Raw genomic sequence first — 17,605 nt, forward strand, 5'->3', positions numbered from 1 at the left:
GTTCTTATGGTTTGTTACAGAATGTCCTGTGTGAGCACAACTCCAATCACTGTCCAGCCCCCCATCCCAAGGTGTAAAAGGTTCTGGCCATCCTATATGGTCCATAGATAGTGGAGACACATTGATGATGTAATTTCTTCAAGTAGTTTTTTTCAAGTTAAGCAAACTTCCAGACCCCACTTGTAGCCACACCCCAACAATGCATTTCACTGGGATAGGGCTTAATCACAGAGCCCTACAACTAAGCCTGATCTTGGTAAAAATGAGTTAGAGGGACATAAATACAAGCTGGGCATGTTAGTTTGTATGACTTAAATAAACTAGTTGAAGGATTCATATCATCAGTGTGTGGCAAATTTATATAAATCTTGATAGTTTTTATAATTGTATTGAAACTTACAAAAACTTGTAAATTGAAGATCAGAAAATATATACTGGGTCTGTTAAAAACAAAAAAACAAACTGTGATTTTTTTTTCATGGATAAAGTGGGCGCATAATGTATGCAGCAAGTTAGGGGCTCACTGGATATCTGCAGCATTTTCAAAAAAGGAAAACACATGGAGAAATATGCATGTATTGCAAATATGTACTGCATAGCTTTTATTTTTATTTATTTTACACAGAGAGATATTTTAATCTTAGATGTTTCCTTGCTCCCTTCAGTACTTACTGCACAATGAGCAGTTGCTATCCTCTCAACATGAATCTCTTATAACCACCCCCACCATTTTATTACTTGTTTGCTTTGATTGTTATTATTATTATTATTATTATTATTAATAATTTATTTTTATTATCATTATTAATATTTTATTATTTTTGTTATTTTGTGTATAACTTATTTATTGCAGAAATCCATGTCATACTATCAATAAATAAATAGAATAGTTATGAATTCCTATTTAAAACCTGACATTTGTTGTCTAAATTTTTTTATAGAGTTATAACTTTTTCTCCACGTTTGCTAGTTTTCAGCATGCTGGAAATTTAACTGTACGTATAAGAAGGGCTTTTAGATCTCATTTTTGTGATTGAATATCTAACAGTCATTTTCTTAAGTTTAGATTGAAATGTAACACAGTCTCTCTTTGAAATGAACACTAGAACACCAGTTAATACCTGCCACATATATCTGAAAAGTTAAGTTTGGGCAAGAATGATTTAATGATGTGCAAAAATCTTCTGTCATTGTGCTACTTTTATAGGGAGCATGACATATTTCCGGAGTCGGAAATGTGCTCAATCACAAAAGTTATAAGCTTCTACCTTCACACATGAAATATAAGCCCATTCCTGCAAATAGCAAAAAATTCCTAATTCTATATATATGCTCGTTTATTATATTTTGTTACTACCCCATATATTTTCTTTGTTTTAACTGTGTAAGAACTCTTTTTGAAAACTATAATTCTGTGGCAGAGACTGTTATCGAACTGGTTTGAGACATTCATTGTTAAAGTTTACACTTAAAAAAACAAAAGTCCACAAAGTTTTGTTAAACCTAAGAATTAATGTATCACAACCAGATTCAGTAAGCGTTTTATGGTGATGTTAAATTTGACTGCATTCTCTTGGCACATGACTCTGTCCAATGCAAGGGACGCAGTGGTTTGAATTATAAATTGTGTTGTATGTCACAGATGAGCCAAATTAGCATCCATATCCAGGTAAATCAAGATATATAAAAAATATATATATTTGTCTCTCTTTACTATTATGCCACGTACACACAACCGTTTTTAATGTCATGGAAAAAAACAACATTTTTCTCGACGTGATTCCTGTCGAGCCTGCCTTGCACACACGATCGTGAAAAAAAATGCTTGAGCAAAGCGTGGTGACGTACAACACGTAGAACGGCACTATAAAGGGGAAGTTTAATTTGGATGGTGTCACCCTTTGGGCTTATTTCGTGTTAGTAAAAGTTTGGTGAGAGACGATTTGCGCTTTTCAGTCTTCGTGCTTTTCAGTCTGTTACAGTGTGATGAATGTGCTTTCTCCATTACAAACGCTAGTTTTACTAGAACGAGTGCTCCCGTCTCTTGCTTCTGAGCATGCGCATTTTTTTCCCGTCGGTAAAGCCTACACACGACCGTTTTTCATGATGTGAAAAACGACAACGTGAAAAACAACGAGAAACATTAGAGCATGTTCTAAATTTTTAATGGACATTTTTCACGTTCTGGAGCCTAAACTATTCTTTGTGAGAGCATAGTTCTACTTTAAAGGCAGTCACAAGTCAGTACTATTTTAAGAAAAATATATAAATCGCGCTTCTTGACAAACACAAACGTATGCAAGTGGGTGATCTATGGTGATATATGTGAAAGGCTGGCTACTATATTAAAAAGTGACCTATAATGGACACTAGGGTGCAACATGCAGCCACCTCAAAATCCCTCAGCAGTCATAGTGATGGTGATTTAAAAGAAAAACAAACAAAAACCAAAAACAAAAGACACTTGGATCAGAAACCATCAACTAAATATGAATTTTGGCTCTGAATTGGTTAATAAACAGTCCGAAATGTTGACAGTAGAGAGTCCATTAAATAGCAGGTAAGATGTCAAACACCCATGCATCTGTGCCACATTACAGATTGGTTGTAAACGTGTCCAAAATAAAAGAGTGACATGTCCTCCACCAGACTTATAGATTGGCTTCTTATCAAATTCCCACGATCCCTTATGACAGGGGATCAGAAACAGCATATAATAGGTCCCAATCTCGCAGTTTCAGATATGCAGTCCTGATGGATCTTGTTTCCCAAGAAATTTCAGCAGTATCAATGCCCACCATGTAAGAAACAGTGACAGCCCCACATAGTGCATTAAATGTGTAGAAATATATTTAAAAAGACACCATCCCCTGTCATAAGGGATCGTGGGAATTCTGTAAGAAGCCAATCTATAAGTCTGGTGGAGGACATGTCACTCTTTTCTTTTGGACACGTTTACAACCAATCTGTAATGTGGCACAGATGCACGGGTGTTTGACATCTTACCTGCTATTTAATGGACTCTCTACTGTCAAGATTTCGGACTGTTTATTAACCCATCCAGAGCCAAAATTCATATTTAGTTGATGGTTTCTGATCCAAGTGTCTTTTGTTTTTGGTTTTTGTTTGTTTTTCTTTTAAATCACCATCACTATGACTGCTGAGGGATTTTGAGGTGGCTGCATGTTGCACCCTAGTGTCCATTATAGGTCACTTTTTAATATAGCAGCCAGATATATCACCATAGATCACCCACTTGCATACATTTGTGTTTGTCAAGAAGGGTGGTTGAGGTAGCGCGATTTATATATTTTTCTTATGTTTATTTCTTGTATTTATTGTTTACACGGTAATCGCAGCACCTGGAGGGATTAGACTGTGACTACGTTGCAGGTTTTTTTCTCTCCTTTCTTCTTATTTTTGTTATTTTTAGCACAGTTTCTTTCCATTTTTCCAAGTACTATTTTAACTTTTTTATAAAACAAAAATATCTTAACTGTAGCTCCCTGCTCCCAAATGACTGGGCGCTATGTTAAATTTAGTGGGTGTCTGAGCCGATAATGTGGCTCAGACTGTATGATTTATTCTAAATTAGCCTCTGTCCTGGCAGTGGTTGTGCCTGATAGCATTTTCCCACTGTTGCCTGTAGGTGGTGATACCCCCACAGGTCAGTGTTGGAACATGGCCACGCCATAGGTCATTGAGTATCTTTCCTTGGGAGCAGCCCAGTGGGAGTGGTGCTCCGCTGGGCATGCCAGGAAGGGATACTTAAGGTGCAGACGCCATATTTTGGGGTTCTTCGCCTCGTCGTCCTCCTGGCACAAGGTATGTGTTGCGTGATTTCTAGCCCCGGGGACCACGTTGGCCCGAAGCTGCATCTCTATATCTAGGCCCAGTTATGCTGACTGGGGCCTACAAATCAAGAGGGTTCTCAAGCTGTTCATATAGGAGAAGGAAGCTGCCTTAATGAAGGAAACGAGGGGAGGACCTGCCCTGGAGGAGACCAAGCGGAAGGCTTATGTCTCGGGATAAGCCTGGTGACCTTATTTAGGAGGGATCCACAACTCAAGTTGTCCTACAGTTCGCTGGTTTGGCTTAAAGGCTCTTTAAACTGTACAGCTGGAAGTTCAGGTATTACATCCTGTGGCAGAGGATTCCGGACTGTTCAATTGGTTCTCGAATCATTCTGTGGCAGAGACTGTTATCGAACTGGTTTGTGCATCATTCTGGCTGCTAGGCCAGGTGAGAGGGGTCTATCTGGGTGAGCAATACCCACTCAAGTGGGAGTGGTGATTGACTTTGGAGTTTAGGGGTTTTCCCCCAGTGATATGTACCGTGTACCTTCCCTTCCCTTCCCCTTCATCCTTCTACCTTCTTCACAAGTTTTGAGCAAAAAGAATGAAACCTGACAGCTAAAGGTTTTACATCTTGTGTGGACATTGGAGTTATTTCAGACTTTCTTCCCCTAGATGACAAATGTTGAGGTAACGTGCAGGCCCAAAACTAACCAGTAGCTCCTACGGGGGTAGTGCTACATAACATTTTTTAAAATACACAGTAATTAAAATACTGCATGTGTTATGCTAATTTACTCTATTATTATGATTGACTCTATTATCGTGATTATCCTTGCAGACCACAAAACATACTTATAACATGAGCTAAAAATATCTTGTCATATTAATAACAAAAGGAACATGAAATCTAATTTTCGGTGCAAAAGTGAAACAATTTCATATATCATTGAGTTTATTTATTTTTCATCCTCTGACTTTTCTAATTTTCCAACTTCAGCATTTTTAGGAAAGTAATTTTAGGTCTGACAGTAATGAAGTGCTTTGGGTGACCAATTATGATAACTATGATGCAAAGTATTACAGTGTACCATAGAAATATAAGTGGCTTAAAAATATTGCGAAAAATAAATACTGTATGTAGATTTCTATAATGTACAACATTTTAATCCCAAATATATTCATTCAATGTATTCATATGCATTCAAAGGTAGTAGAATTTCTTAGACTTCTTAACACTGAGACTGGCTTCAAAAATTATTACTTTAAAAAAACTAGTCCACTATGCTTTAGGTTAGGTGTACAAAGACTTGCTTCTAGCTTCTAGCTATGCACAGTTAAAACAGGAATAGGAGTTGTGCTTCTACCCACTGCAAAGGATGTATTGACCCTCAGTAGAAAGCACTCTTGAAGTGTGCACCTGCACTTGCTGAGAACAGAAAACATTTTTCAGAGGGAACATATCCAATTCAAATGTTCTCTACTGATCTTGTTAGGAGCAGGTTAAGCTCAGGCAGCCCTCAGACATCCCTGTAAGTTTAGAACAAATAGGCCATTGACTCTCTACATGTGAACTGATGAAAGATGGGTACTTACCAAGGCACAGTTTAGCCCATTAATTGGTATGGTTCGGTGACTTCTACTTTGGTTTTGGCTAGGATTCAGTTTTAATTTTACCCATAGTTATACTTAAAATCTATAAATCTGTATTACTTCTGTGTGTGTGTGTGTGTGTGTGTGTGTTGAGGTTTACAGGGAGCAGTGCTTTTATTATTGTTTTTACGGGAAAAATTAACCACTTCCCGCCCGGCCTATAGCAAAATGACAGCTGGTTCTGTTATCTTGATAACATTCCGTCGCGCACTGTTGCGCAGCACGGCGATCGCGAGTGCGGCGTGTCACACTGACACGCCACATCACGTGAACCAGGAATTGCTGCTAAATGGCATTCCATGGTTCACGCTGACAGGGAGAGACGATCGGCGTCTCTCCCTGTCAAAGGGAGGCTCTATGCTAATAATCAACACATTGATTATGAGCTCAGCCCCATCAAATGTACCCATCAGCTGCCAATCAGTGCCCAGTAGCCGCCAGTCAGTGCTGCATCATCGCCCTCTGTCAGTGCCCAATAAAGTGCCAATCAGTGCCCACCACAATGCAAATCAGTGACCACCATAGTGCCAATCGGTGTATATTACAGTTCCAATCAGTGCCCAGCATTAACACTGGTCAGTACCTGCCCAATCAGTGCTGCCAATCAGTGCCATCTATTAGTGTCCATCAATGCCACTTAGTGCCAATCAGTGCCATCTATCAGTGCCCATCAGTGCCACCGATCAGTGCCCATCAGTTCCACCTGTCAGTGCCGCCTGTCTGTGCCCATAAATGCCCATCATTGCCACCTGTCAGTGCCCATCAGTGCTGCATATCAGTGCCACCTATCGTTGCCCATCAGTGCTGCATATCAGTGCCACCTATCAGTGCCCATCAATTCTACATATCAGTGCCTCCTCATCAGTGCCCATCAGTTCCACCTTATCAGTGCCAACTTATGAGTGCCAATATTGAACCATACACTAGCATAAATACACATATATATATATATACACACAAGACTAAAAATAGTAGCATGGGCATAGATGTAAAATAGTAGTAATGGGTCTTTGTCCTCACATATTTCTTTGTAGGTCTCTAGACATTTGCAAAGACTTGTTGAAACAGTACTCCTGTGATGCCACAAGTTTCCACTTTTGCAAGTTTGAGTTTTGCTCACAAAACTACTTGAAGCGGAATGTAAGTTTTTAACTGATAAACAATCTTAACAGGCACATGTTAGGATATTGGAAACTCAAATCCGATGTGTACAATCTGAACTTGCAACATTTGGATGTACAAAAGTCAGTTTAAGATCAAAGATTAAAAATCTTGAAACAATAAAATAATGGAGGCCACAGACCTTCACATTTTGGTATTGGACCACTCCACATAATTTTCCCATCAATCAGCATGCAAGTAATGGTTTCAGTGCCCTGAGTCTTGATGAAGCCTTCTTCACAGACAACTGATACAGAACTTCCCAGCTGAAAGTTGTCCCCAAAACGACGAGCATTTAATGGAACTCCAGGATCAGGGCATTCATTGTGACCAAATGCTGTAAAACAAGAGTATCAAGATAACTATTGACAACCATATGGCAATACAGTGTTTCTGAGAGCCAAATTAAAGCTATAGTAAAATATTAATTTAATTAACCCATTAAAAATATATACATTTTTGCAACCAAGTTTACAGTAGTGCACGAGTACAAATTCGACTTTTGAAAATGTAACACTATACTCATTGTAAGATGGATTATTTGTTTAGACTTAAGCTAAAAGTTAATTTTATTGTGTCTAGGGCAAAAATATGATGTGATCTTAGGCATTTATAAAGCTATTTAATGACCTAAAAATAATAATGATAAAACAATACAATAATATTAATATTAATAATAATTATTATTATTATTATTATTATTATTATTATTATTATTATAATGATGATGCTGTTCAGGCCATGCTTTCACAAACAAAAGCTCATTAATTAAATCCATACCTTGCCATAAGGTGACATAATATTTGACTTTGTCAATTGAGAAAATGATATTGCAATCATAAATCCTGATTGATAAAAATATCAAACATATTAAATACAAAACAAAAAATAATACAACATCAGCTCATCAAAACCTGTGCAATTTTGATTTTAATGTCTTTTACAACACTAACAAATTAGCTGCACATGAAGTAATGCATTAATACTGTATATGTGTTGTAATATACATACTGATAATATTTTTACAATTGTAACATTTTAAATCACATTAAAGGAAGTATTGTAAGTTTAGTATTGTGAGATCACGTCATTGGTCTTTTCACATCTTCAGCAGTTACTCCCAACACATAACATGTATCTTGACATTTTTCAAAGATAACATTCCTTGCAGCATTCAGTTAGATGGACATAGACATTGATTATTCTCATACCTTTAACCTAATACATTTTCTGTGTATATGTGTTGAAATCACAGACAGCGGTACTGTATAAGCATCTGGGCTCCAGTTGTGTTTAATCTTTTAACCCTATTGCAATCTACTACACTATAGAGAAACTATTTGTAGCTTCAGTATGGCTTCTATATGGTATCTGTGCCGAATATATTTTGGTTTCTCTTTACATATCTGGGTTCATTAACTATTTGTCTATATTATTTAACTATATTGTTGCTTTGTTTCCCTTATAGAAAACAGATGTGGACCGTGGATGAGCAATGGGACCATTTTAGAAGCATTGGTGATGTCTTTTGTCCTCCTATGGCTGAAGGCTCCGCTACTGTCTACCAGCCGTGGTGGGCTTGGTCCTATTAAATGCTGCATGCGGCGCCTCCAGGTACCACTGAGGGGTTTCTGCGCATGAACGGCGTGGCCGACTCAGAGGGCGTGCACCTTCGGCCGGGCCGAGTTACGTCAGGCAAGGGTTGATTGCCCACGTCTGGCATGCCAGTTGGGATGCATACAAATAGGGAGAGACAACTAGTTGGGTTTAGTTAAGACCCGCTGTCCAGTCTAAGTAGTGCAGTGTTGGAGTATAGGCGAGGAGTAAGAAGAGGGTCATATACACAGGAGACAGGGAGAGCATGCCTCTACTGACTGTATCCTATGTACTCCCCTGTATGGTGGGTGTCATCTGTGTCTCTCAGGCCTCGTACACACGACCGAGTTTCTCGGCAAAAACCAGCAAGAAACTTGCTGGGAGATATTTTTTTGTCGAGGAAACCGGTCAGGGGTACATTTTCGTAGAGGAAACTGTCGAGAAACTCGACGAGCCAAAAAGAGAGCATGTTCTCTATTTCCTTGACGGGAATGGAGAAAATTGACTTGTTGAGTTCCTTGACAGCCTAATAAGGAACTCAACGAGGAAAACGATGTGTTTCGCCCGTCGAGTTCCTCGGTCGTGTGTACGAGGCTTAACTGTCAGATTTCTTACCATAGCTCTCCATATACTAGGAAACCCCGGGGGGAGGACCTTGGCTGTTCAGCAGTCTCAGTGCATCATCAATATCCTATTATAGGTGGCTCCCAGGTTATATATATATATATATATATATATATACTGTGTATATATATATATATATATATATATATATATATATATATATAATTTTACAAATATGAATATTTATTTATGCACCACTTACCTAGGTTTATCCCAATATCTGCCTATCTATAGGAGGGCATTTGTACCATATGCTCTGTTTCTTGCTCCACCTGACCCATGTATGTTTTGAAAATTAATTAAAATGACATTAAACCCAAAACTAAAATGTAGTATATTACAACTTACCAATCAGTATATATGGTGGCTGCATTCATTTTCTTTTGATCTTTGATCTGACCAGCACCACACTTCCTGTATTAGAGTACCAATACTCTATATATAGTACATAAATAAATGAAAGCTAATCATTGTAAACATCCCTGTCAGTGTTAAATGGTTTGTCTGAGCCATCCAACTGCCACCTCTGATGGACAGCTTGTTCTGTCAAAGTAATTTAACCACTTGCCCACCAGGTAAATTCTGGCACTTCTCTCCTTCATGTGAAAATCACAATTTTTTTGCTAGAAAATTAATCAGAACCCCCAAACATTATATATTTTTTTTTAGCAGACATCCTAGGGAATAAAATGGCAGTCATTGCAATACTTTTTGTCACACCGTATTTGCGCAGCGGTCTTACAAGCGCACTTTTTTTGGATAAAAATCACTTTTTTGAATTAAAAAATAAGACAACAATACATTTTGCCCAATTTTTTTATATATTGTGAAAGATAATGTTACGCCGAGTAAAATGATACCCAACATGTCACGCTTAAAAATTGCGCCCGCTCGTGTCATGGCGTCAAACTTTTACCCTTAAAAATCTCGATAGGCGACGTTTAAAAAATTCTACAGGTTGCATTTTTTGAGTTGCAGAGTAGGTCTAGGGCTAGAATTATTGCTCTCACTCTAACGATCGCGGCGATACCTCACTTGTGTGGTTTGAATACCGTTTTCATATGCGGGCGCTACTCGCGTATGCGTTTGCTTCTGCGCGCGAGCTCGTCGGGACGGGGCGCTTTAAAAAAAATTTTTTTGGTTTTCTTATTTATTTTTATTTAGTTTTATAATTTTTTACACTGAAAAAAAAAAAAAAAAAAATTGATCACTTTTATTCCTATTACAAGGAATGTAAACATCCCTTGTAATAGAAAAAAGCATGACAGGTCCTCTTAAATATGAGATCTGGGGTCAAAAAGACCTCAGATCTCATAATTAGACTTAAATGCAAAAAAAAAAATTAAAAAAAAAAAATGTCATTATTTCAAATGACAAAAAAAAAAATGTTTCTTTAAGAGGCTGGGCGGGACTGACGTTTTGACGTCACTTCCGCCCAGCAGAGCTAGGAGGACGGGTGAAGGAGATTTCTCCTTCAGTCCCGTCCCCGCTCAGCTGCCGGACACATCGGATCCCCTCCGCCGCTACCGACGGCTCCGGTAAGCGGCGGAGGGCGCGGGAGAGCGGCGGGAGGGGGGGGGGCCCCTCTCCCGCCACCGATAACGGCGATCTCGCGGCGAATCCGCCGCGGAGACCGCCGTTATCGTGTACACCACCGCCCCCTGAAAAGATGAATATCTCGGTTGTGGCAGCAGCTGCTGCCGTTATCGAGATATTGAACTTTAAAAAGGAGGACGTCTTTTTGACATGGGGCGGTGGTCAAGAGGTTAAAAAACAACAGACTTTTGGCTGGATCAAAATAAAGGAAATAATATATAATTCAGGCATCACATCTAAGAATTAGTAAGCTGCAATATAATACATGTTTGCTTTTGGGTTTATTACTTCTTTAATTCCCTGTGCAAGCAGCTAGAGAGGACATGGATGGCTCGTAGTATAGATATTTTTTACTGCTTCTTAAGAATATGTAAATATTTTAATGCTCATCGTCTGGGCACAGATGCACTTTAAGGCTGCTAAATAATATATCCAAATGAAAGTTATTGTACCTAAAGTTCAGCTTTGAATATGTGTGACAAAGCTTTTATTTGAAAAAAATAAATACATTTTTACATAGATGGATTTCTAAGTGCTGATAAAGTTAAACTAAAGTTTCATATCAGTAAGCAGATAGAAATTATGAACTCGGAGTACCCTTAGCTGCAAGTGGGCGAGCTGTCAGTTTTGGTTCTCTTAACCAATAGACGTACATTAAATAATGCAGTCTAAATGCTGTTAATGAAACCTTGCACATAAATACTTTACTTAACAGAAAGTGATATAATAGAAAAGAGAACATGATAAAAACATTCTTATATGTTATGTAATGTCACACGTGCTAAATTAAGCTGCAGGAAAAAGTATTGTGAAAATAGTTAAAAAAATAATTAATTGAAGACACATTATGGTTTCTTTGGCTGGCAGAGACTCACTGCAACCGAACGTACGACAGAAATACTTATAGAAGCAGAAGCCAGTGCCATCACCATGGCGGGTAGTGTCCCGCCTAATTCTACCAACCAGAGACCAACTCGTCAGAATAGAGGTCGATCACCTAAGGAGGATCCTGTACCTCAATATAGAAGTAGGAACCCGAGTTCACGCACCCCCTCAGAACCATATATGGGGTGGTGGAAATAGAAGAGGTGGGAGAGGAAATTTTAGAGGCCATCAGCGTGACTCTTACTTTCAGTCTTGCCTACACACCATCGGTTAAAAATCCGATCGTGTCCAACGCGGTGACGTAAAACACTACGACGTGCTGAGAAAAATTAAGTTCAATGCTTCGGGGCATGCGTCGACTTGATTCTGAGCATGCGTGGATTTTTGACCGATAGATTTCCCCACAGACAATCGTTTTTTTCTATCGGTTTTTTAACCATGTGAAAATTTTAAAACAGGTTCTGCCCCGAAGCATTGAACTTAATTTTTCTCAGCAAGTCGTAGTGTTTTACGTCACCGCGTTGGACACAATCAGATTTTTAACCGATCGTGTGTACAGGGCATAATCCTCAACACCAGAGAGAGCAAGGGTATTATTTACAATATAATTCTTCCTCTCAATACAGTGATTATACCACCCCGCATAATATGCAAATGCGACCCTCTCAACGTGCTTATGCCACTACATATAACAGATTTGCCCCTTTGCAGGACACATATAATGAGGATTATTGTCATTATATTGAGGATTACCAAGAACCTCTGCCTAGAAATAATCATTATGATCAACATGTGTATGCAAATCAGGTTTTTCAACAGGACATGAGGGCACGAAAAAGGGCTCCAGACCCAAAAGAGGGTGCAGAGTTGGCCAAGGTGTTTTTAATTTGAGTTCCAAGACATTAACCAATGATGAATTATCCATTTTGGAAAAAGGCCTTAAATATGCCCCTCAAAAAAAGCTTGACAAGTTTCACACCTTCATTGATGTGCAAAAGTATATTAGAAAAATTAACATTCAGAGATATCTTGTATCCAACCCTTGTGAATGTTACGAGGCTGCTGCAACTTCGGGCACAGTTCATTCTGGATTGTCAAATCAATCTTTGTTTAACCCCCCTGTTTCCATCGCTCCAGCAGTCAGTATTTTCAAGGATTTGGTCCTTAGTGATTTGGCCCAATTATCCATTCAAAAACCCTGCAGTCATCCTGTGTTGCAATCTGGTATCAAATCACTTAGTGAAAACAAATATATAGTTATACGCCCCGCCGACAAAGGTGGGGGTATTGTAGTTTTATATAGGACTGAATATGATAAAGAGATGTACAGAATTCTTGGTGATACTGAGAAATACAAGGAGTTACCTAATAATCCCACAAACAGTTTCAGGGAATCATTGGTATCCCTAGTTGATGAAGGTTTTGAAATTAAACATTTAAACCAAAAAGAGTGATCCTATTTGGTGCCCCTAGCACCTAGGATCCCTACCATATATTTTTTACCCAAAATCCACAAGGACCCCATTCACCCCCCTGGTCTTCGATTATAAGCGACATCGATTCAATTACTTCAAGAACCGGCCGATATGTCAACTTTTTCTTACAGCCGTTAGTCAAACATGTTCCCTCGTATCTCAGAGATACCAGTCATACTATTCAGTTGTTGGAACAAATAGATATACGGGGAGACTACATTTTGGCCATGGCCGATGTGGCCTCCCTATATACTTGCATTCCCCACCATTTGGGTATCAATGCTGTTTTTTTTAATTAATGATCCTTCCATCACATAGGTTCAATGCGGTTTCATCATAGAAATGTTGGAATTTGCTACAGCGCATAACTACTTTTGGTTTGACCAACGGTAGTACATCCAACAGAGGTGTAGTGATGGGGCAAAGTTTTTATGGCCAAGTGGGAGGAGGATGTCGTCTATCATGAGGGTGGTCTCTCTCTAGTCTTATGGGATAGATACATAGACGACATCCTCCTCCTATGGCATGGCAGTCCAGAATCTCTTGAGTTCTTTTTCTCAACATTAAATTCCAACGGGATTTCTCTGACCCATGAGTCTAGTTCTACCAAGGTACATTTTTTAGATCTGGAAGTAGAGATTGAATTGGGACGCTTCAAGTTTTAAACATTTTTTAAGCCTACTGATAGAAACGGGTTTATTCCCGTAGACAGTTGCCATCACCAATCTTGGCTTAAAGCTGTCCCAAGAAGTAAATTCCTAAGACTTCGTAGGAATTGTACAGAAACTGAGTTTGTTTATAAAACAAGCTGACACATTGACTAAGACATTTATAGATAAGGGTTATGACCCTATGTCAGTACATTCACAATACCAAGAGGTTCTGGAGATAGAGAGAAGTTCTTTGTAGATGGATCGACCACCAAAATCACAGGACATTTCACATAAATGGGCTATACTAACATCTTACTCCATACAACATAGGGACATCAAAGCTATATTGAATAGACATTGGAATGTGCTGAGAACTGACAAGGTTCTCCGTCCATTACTTCCAGCCAATGCCAAAGTCACATTTAGAGGAGTACCGTCGTTACAGTAAAATTGCCCCCCAATATAATTAACCCTCCTGTATGACCTTCTTTTTTCACAACATAAAAGGATACTATCCCTGCAAAAAATGTGTGGTATGTAGTCATAATAAAATTGGGAAGACAAAAACTTCAGTTCAGTTCTACTGTCACTAACCAAATCTACCCAATTAAAGGTTTCCACACATGTGCTTTAAGATATGTTGTATACTTGATCACATGTCCATGTGGGAAACAATATATTGGATGTACTACCCGTACGTTTACCATTCGAGTAGGGGAACACATTGACAGTATAAAAGGTGGAGACACCAAGCATATGGTTCCAAAACATTTCAGGGAACATCATGATCGCAATCCCGCAGGTACTAGTTTTCAGGTGATAGATAGTTACATTCCCCCATGGAGAGGGGGCGCCCTCACTAGGGGTGTATCACAATTGGAGACATTTTGGAACGTAGAATGGGATGTCAATAAATTTATAAACAAGGCTTGATGTTTCTTTTACAGTATGTTTTTAGATCAATGTCTATTTCCTTGTTACTTTCACATTTATCCATTGGATTTATATTTTCATATTTATTTATTTTGTGAATGTATAATATTATTATTCTAAAAATCATTCATTTGAATTCTATATTTCATTCAACACAAAACTATCACCATTTTATCTTTATTTTTATTTAATTTAATTTTTTTATTTTATTGGTAATTCCTATATGTATATCTCTTTATTATGCAATACCCTGAGGTGGGGGTCAGCTCTACTATATGTTTGTTTTACCTTCCACTGACCCGGTGACCATATTTTGTGTACACAGAGTCCAGTGGAGGCCATGTAGAGGTAGACTCATACACTCACTTGTTTTAATATATACATTTGCCATCCATACAGTTGGGGAATATATGGCTCATTTAATTAAAATTAAAATTACATATTTTTTATTAGTTTTAATTATATTCGCCCCCGAGTGCACTTATTAACATGTTAATTTTCTTATTCCATTCTGTCACTACACTTCCGGTATCCGATCTGGAAGTTGTTCTTAGAGCCAGGACGAGGCTTGGTTCCCCTGGTTCAATCAACCATTAGATTGAGTACAATCATTAGAGGACCATGTTTCCGCTCGCAGGTGCCATTTTTTGTAGCCCCACGGCACATCGTTTCCCTGGGCCCTCTCGGTGCATGTTTGTGGTCCTGCGTACCTATTGTTGGCTCGGTGGTCGGGTCTCTCTGTGATGTGGTTGGGTGGTGCCCAGTTGGAATGTGCTCCTGAGTCGGGAAGTGTCGCACTTCCGAGTCTGGGGGCCATTTTGTTGTGGATTCATGCCATTACATTATTGAATCTCATTTGTTTTATATTTATTTAGGCAGAGCATTAGTTTGCCGCCTTATAATACACTCTTTGCACATATTTCAGCTAGAAGGATCAGATCCTGTGGCTTATATGTATATAATATTCATACACTAATTCAATTTCAAATAAACTATTTTATTGAAAGTGAGGCTTGAGCCATAATTCAGAATGAGGCTTGAAGTGCAAGCCATGGGTGCCATCTTTACAAACAGGAAGTAGTTCACTTCCTGGTTTTGGCAATTGTAGAGCTGGCCCTAATTTGGGGGATCCTCCATACCTATATATACGCAGTGGACAAGCTCCCCAGATGATGCCTTATTAGGAGAAACGCGTCAGAAATGGCTCCGCTTATGCCACTGCGTTACTTTTATCTGCTTTATATGTCTTCTCAAATGTGAGTGACCATTTTATCATTTTAATAAATGTTCTCATTTTGAAACGGAATTACACTATGTGGCCCAATCTTTTTCCTTTTACCGTATCTTACATTGGGAGGATTATATATGAAGTACTGCTGCTCTATCCATGGTATATATTCATTGATGCCAACTCTGCGATATACCTCTGCCTGGTTCCATTGGAAGCCGTACTTGTTTATTTCTCTCTGGGTGAGATACACCAACAAGTCCGTTTGATTCATCAGGCGTAAGCCTCGCTGGGTCCAACTCGTTTGGTAAGCCTTTAATCTTCCGGTGGTGGATTACCTACAGACAACTGATTATACAGTCACTTTCATCTCAGTGGAATATTTGGACTTTATCCTCACTTGTTTAGCAACACCCTTGGTTTATTGTCACTTTGATGTTCAATATATATATATATATATATATATATATATATATATATATATATATATATATATATATATATATATATATATATCTCTTTGTGCAGCTACACACTTTGTCTATCAGGATTTTGTTGTTTTTTATGTTTTTATGCACCATTAATTTTGTTTGTTTTATTAAAATTCATGCATTATCCTCTGTGTGTACATTGCAATCATCACACTAGTGCAGTCTAATGATTGAGTTACTATAGCCAGCACCTTCTTATTCATCCATTTTTTGATCACATCAAAATTATCAATCTCAGCGCCACACTTTACTGTTTTCACTTTTGCCTTTATACAGTATATCTGTCGTGCAGGCAGCTATCATACACATATACCACTTGACAGCACGGTTTTCTCTCTTTTCTCTCTTTTCTTTAATTTTCATATACATTATGGTTTAACAACTGTCTTCAAAGTCAGCCAACGCACATAATATATACCTTATGTAAAAGTTTAAAGCAGATAATGGGATTTAAATAATGAGACAAAGAACCACTGTAAAATTCAGCAATGGATATCAAGCAATCAGAATTATTATTTCATTGTTCTGATGGAATTAAACTGATGTAAAAATAATCTTTTACTAAACCTCACATACTACCAGTATATTATTATGTTTATCAGAAAATCCAGGCATGAAGTTTGATCAGCCACTAAGTATCTATGCTATGCTGAAAATGTGGCATCTGTACTAAAATGTTGATATTTAATTACTTCTCCATACTTCTTCAGAGTTCTCTGCTTTCTGTAATGTACTGCAGCAAGAATTCAGGCAACCTTACAGATCACTAGGAGTGTACATCCTAAAACTCGAGCTGCGTCTTCCTATCTCTCTGCTTTTTATTCAACCATTAACATTTAAACCTCACAAAGACTTCACATCAGACTTTCTGTAACTGAGAACTATCACAAATCTTGCAGTGGATGGATTTAGGAAAAGCTATCCTACACATCATCACCGGGGGTTCTCAAATACATTACTGGCAAAAGGGACTGAGGTACAGGTATATGATACAAAAATGTCTTTATTAAAACAGTGAAATATTGAGATCCAACCTGTTGCTGGTTTGCAACCTAACACACAACTCAAACCCACCTGAAAAACAAAGTAGAATTACTGTTCTCTAATTTTTCTGATAGCCATAATCAAACCTTTTTCTGTGTGCTCAGGCGGCCATGCCATCATGTCATCATCGTGCCATCAGACCATCATGTCGACCTAGGCTCACAATACACTTTGACATAGTGACACTCTGTTAGAAAAGATGAGGATGGAACCACAATGTCACCAGGCAGAAGGCTAAAAGGTTTAGGGCATACATTTTTTTTGTTTGTGAAAAAATTGCAGGGGGGGAGTTCAGAGAAGAGAGGGTTAAAGGTCCATGGGGGGGGGGCTTAAATCATAGAATCAGGCTTTAAAGTTGAAAGTCAGAAATAATGCCTCTTTTGACACAAAGGCACTTAAAGCGGAGATCTGCCCATACTGCAGCTGTTTACTTTTAATAATCACACTTACCTGTCCTGGAGTCCAGCGATGT

General features: G+C 38.4%; 2 protein-coding genes across 2 annotated transcripts in view; both read right to left on the bottom strand.

The window, feature by feature from the left end:
• Positions 1 to 1,293, bottom strand: part of LOC120941319 (CUB and sushi domain-containing protein 3-like) — a 105,733-nt gene extending 104,440 nt beyond the window's left edge. Inside the window, exon 1 of the mRNA XM_040354645.1 lies at positions 1,269 to 1,293. Coding sequence (XP_040210579.1) covers positions 1,269 to 1,293 — 25 coding nt within the window. The remainder of the gene's footprint in view (positions 1 to 1,268) is intronic.
• A 5,368-nt stretch (positions 1,294 to 6,661) lies between these two features.
• Positions 6,662 to 17,605, bottom strand: part of LOC120941469 (CUB and sushi domain-containing protein 3-like) — a 33,192-nt gene continuing 22,248 nt past the window's right edge. The window contains exon 3 of the mRNA XM_040354867.1: positions 6,662 to 6,945. Coding sequence (XP_040210801.1) covers positions 6,704 to 6,945 — 242 coding nt within the window. The 3' untranslated portion in view covers positions 6,662 to 6,703. The remainder of the gene's footprint in view (positions 6,946 to 17,605) is intronic.

This window comes from Rana temporaria, chromosome 5 (genome assembly GCF_905171775.1).
Source record: "Rana temporaria chromosome 5, aRanTem1.1, whole genome shotgun sequence".
NCBI lineage: Eukaryota > Metazoa > Chordata > Amphibia > Anura > Ranidae > Rana > Rana temporaria.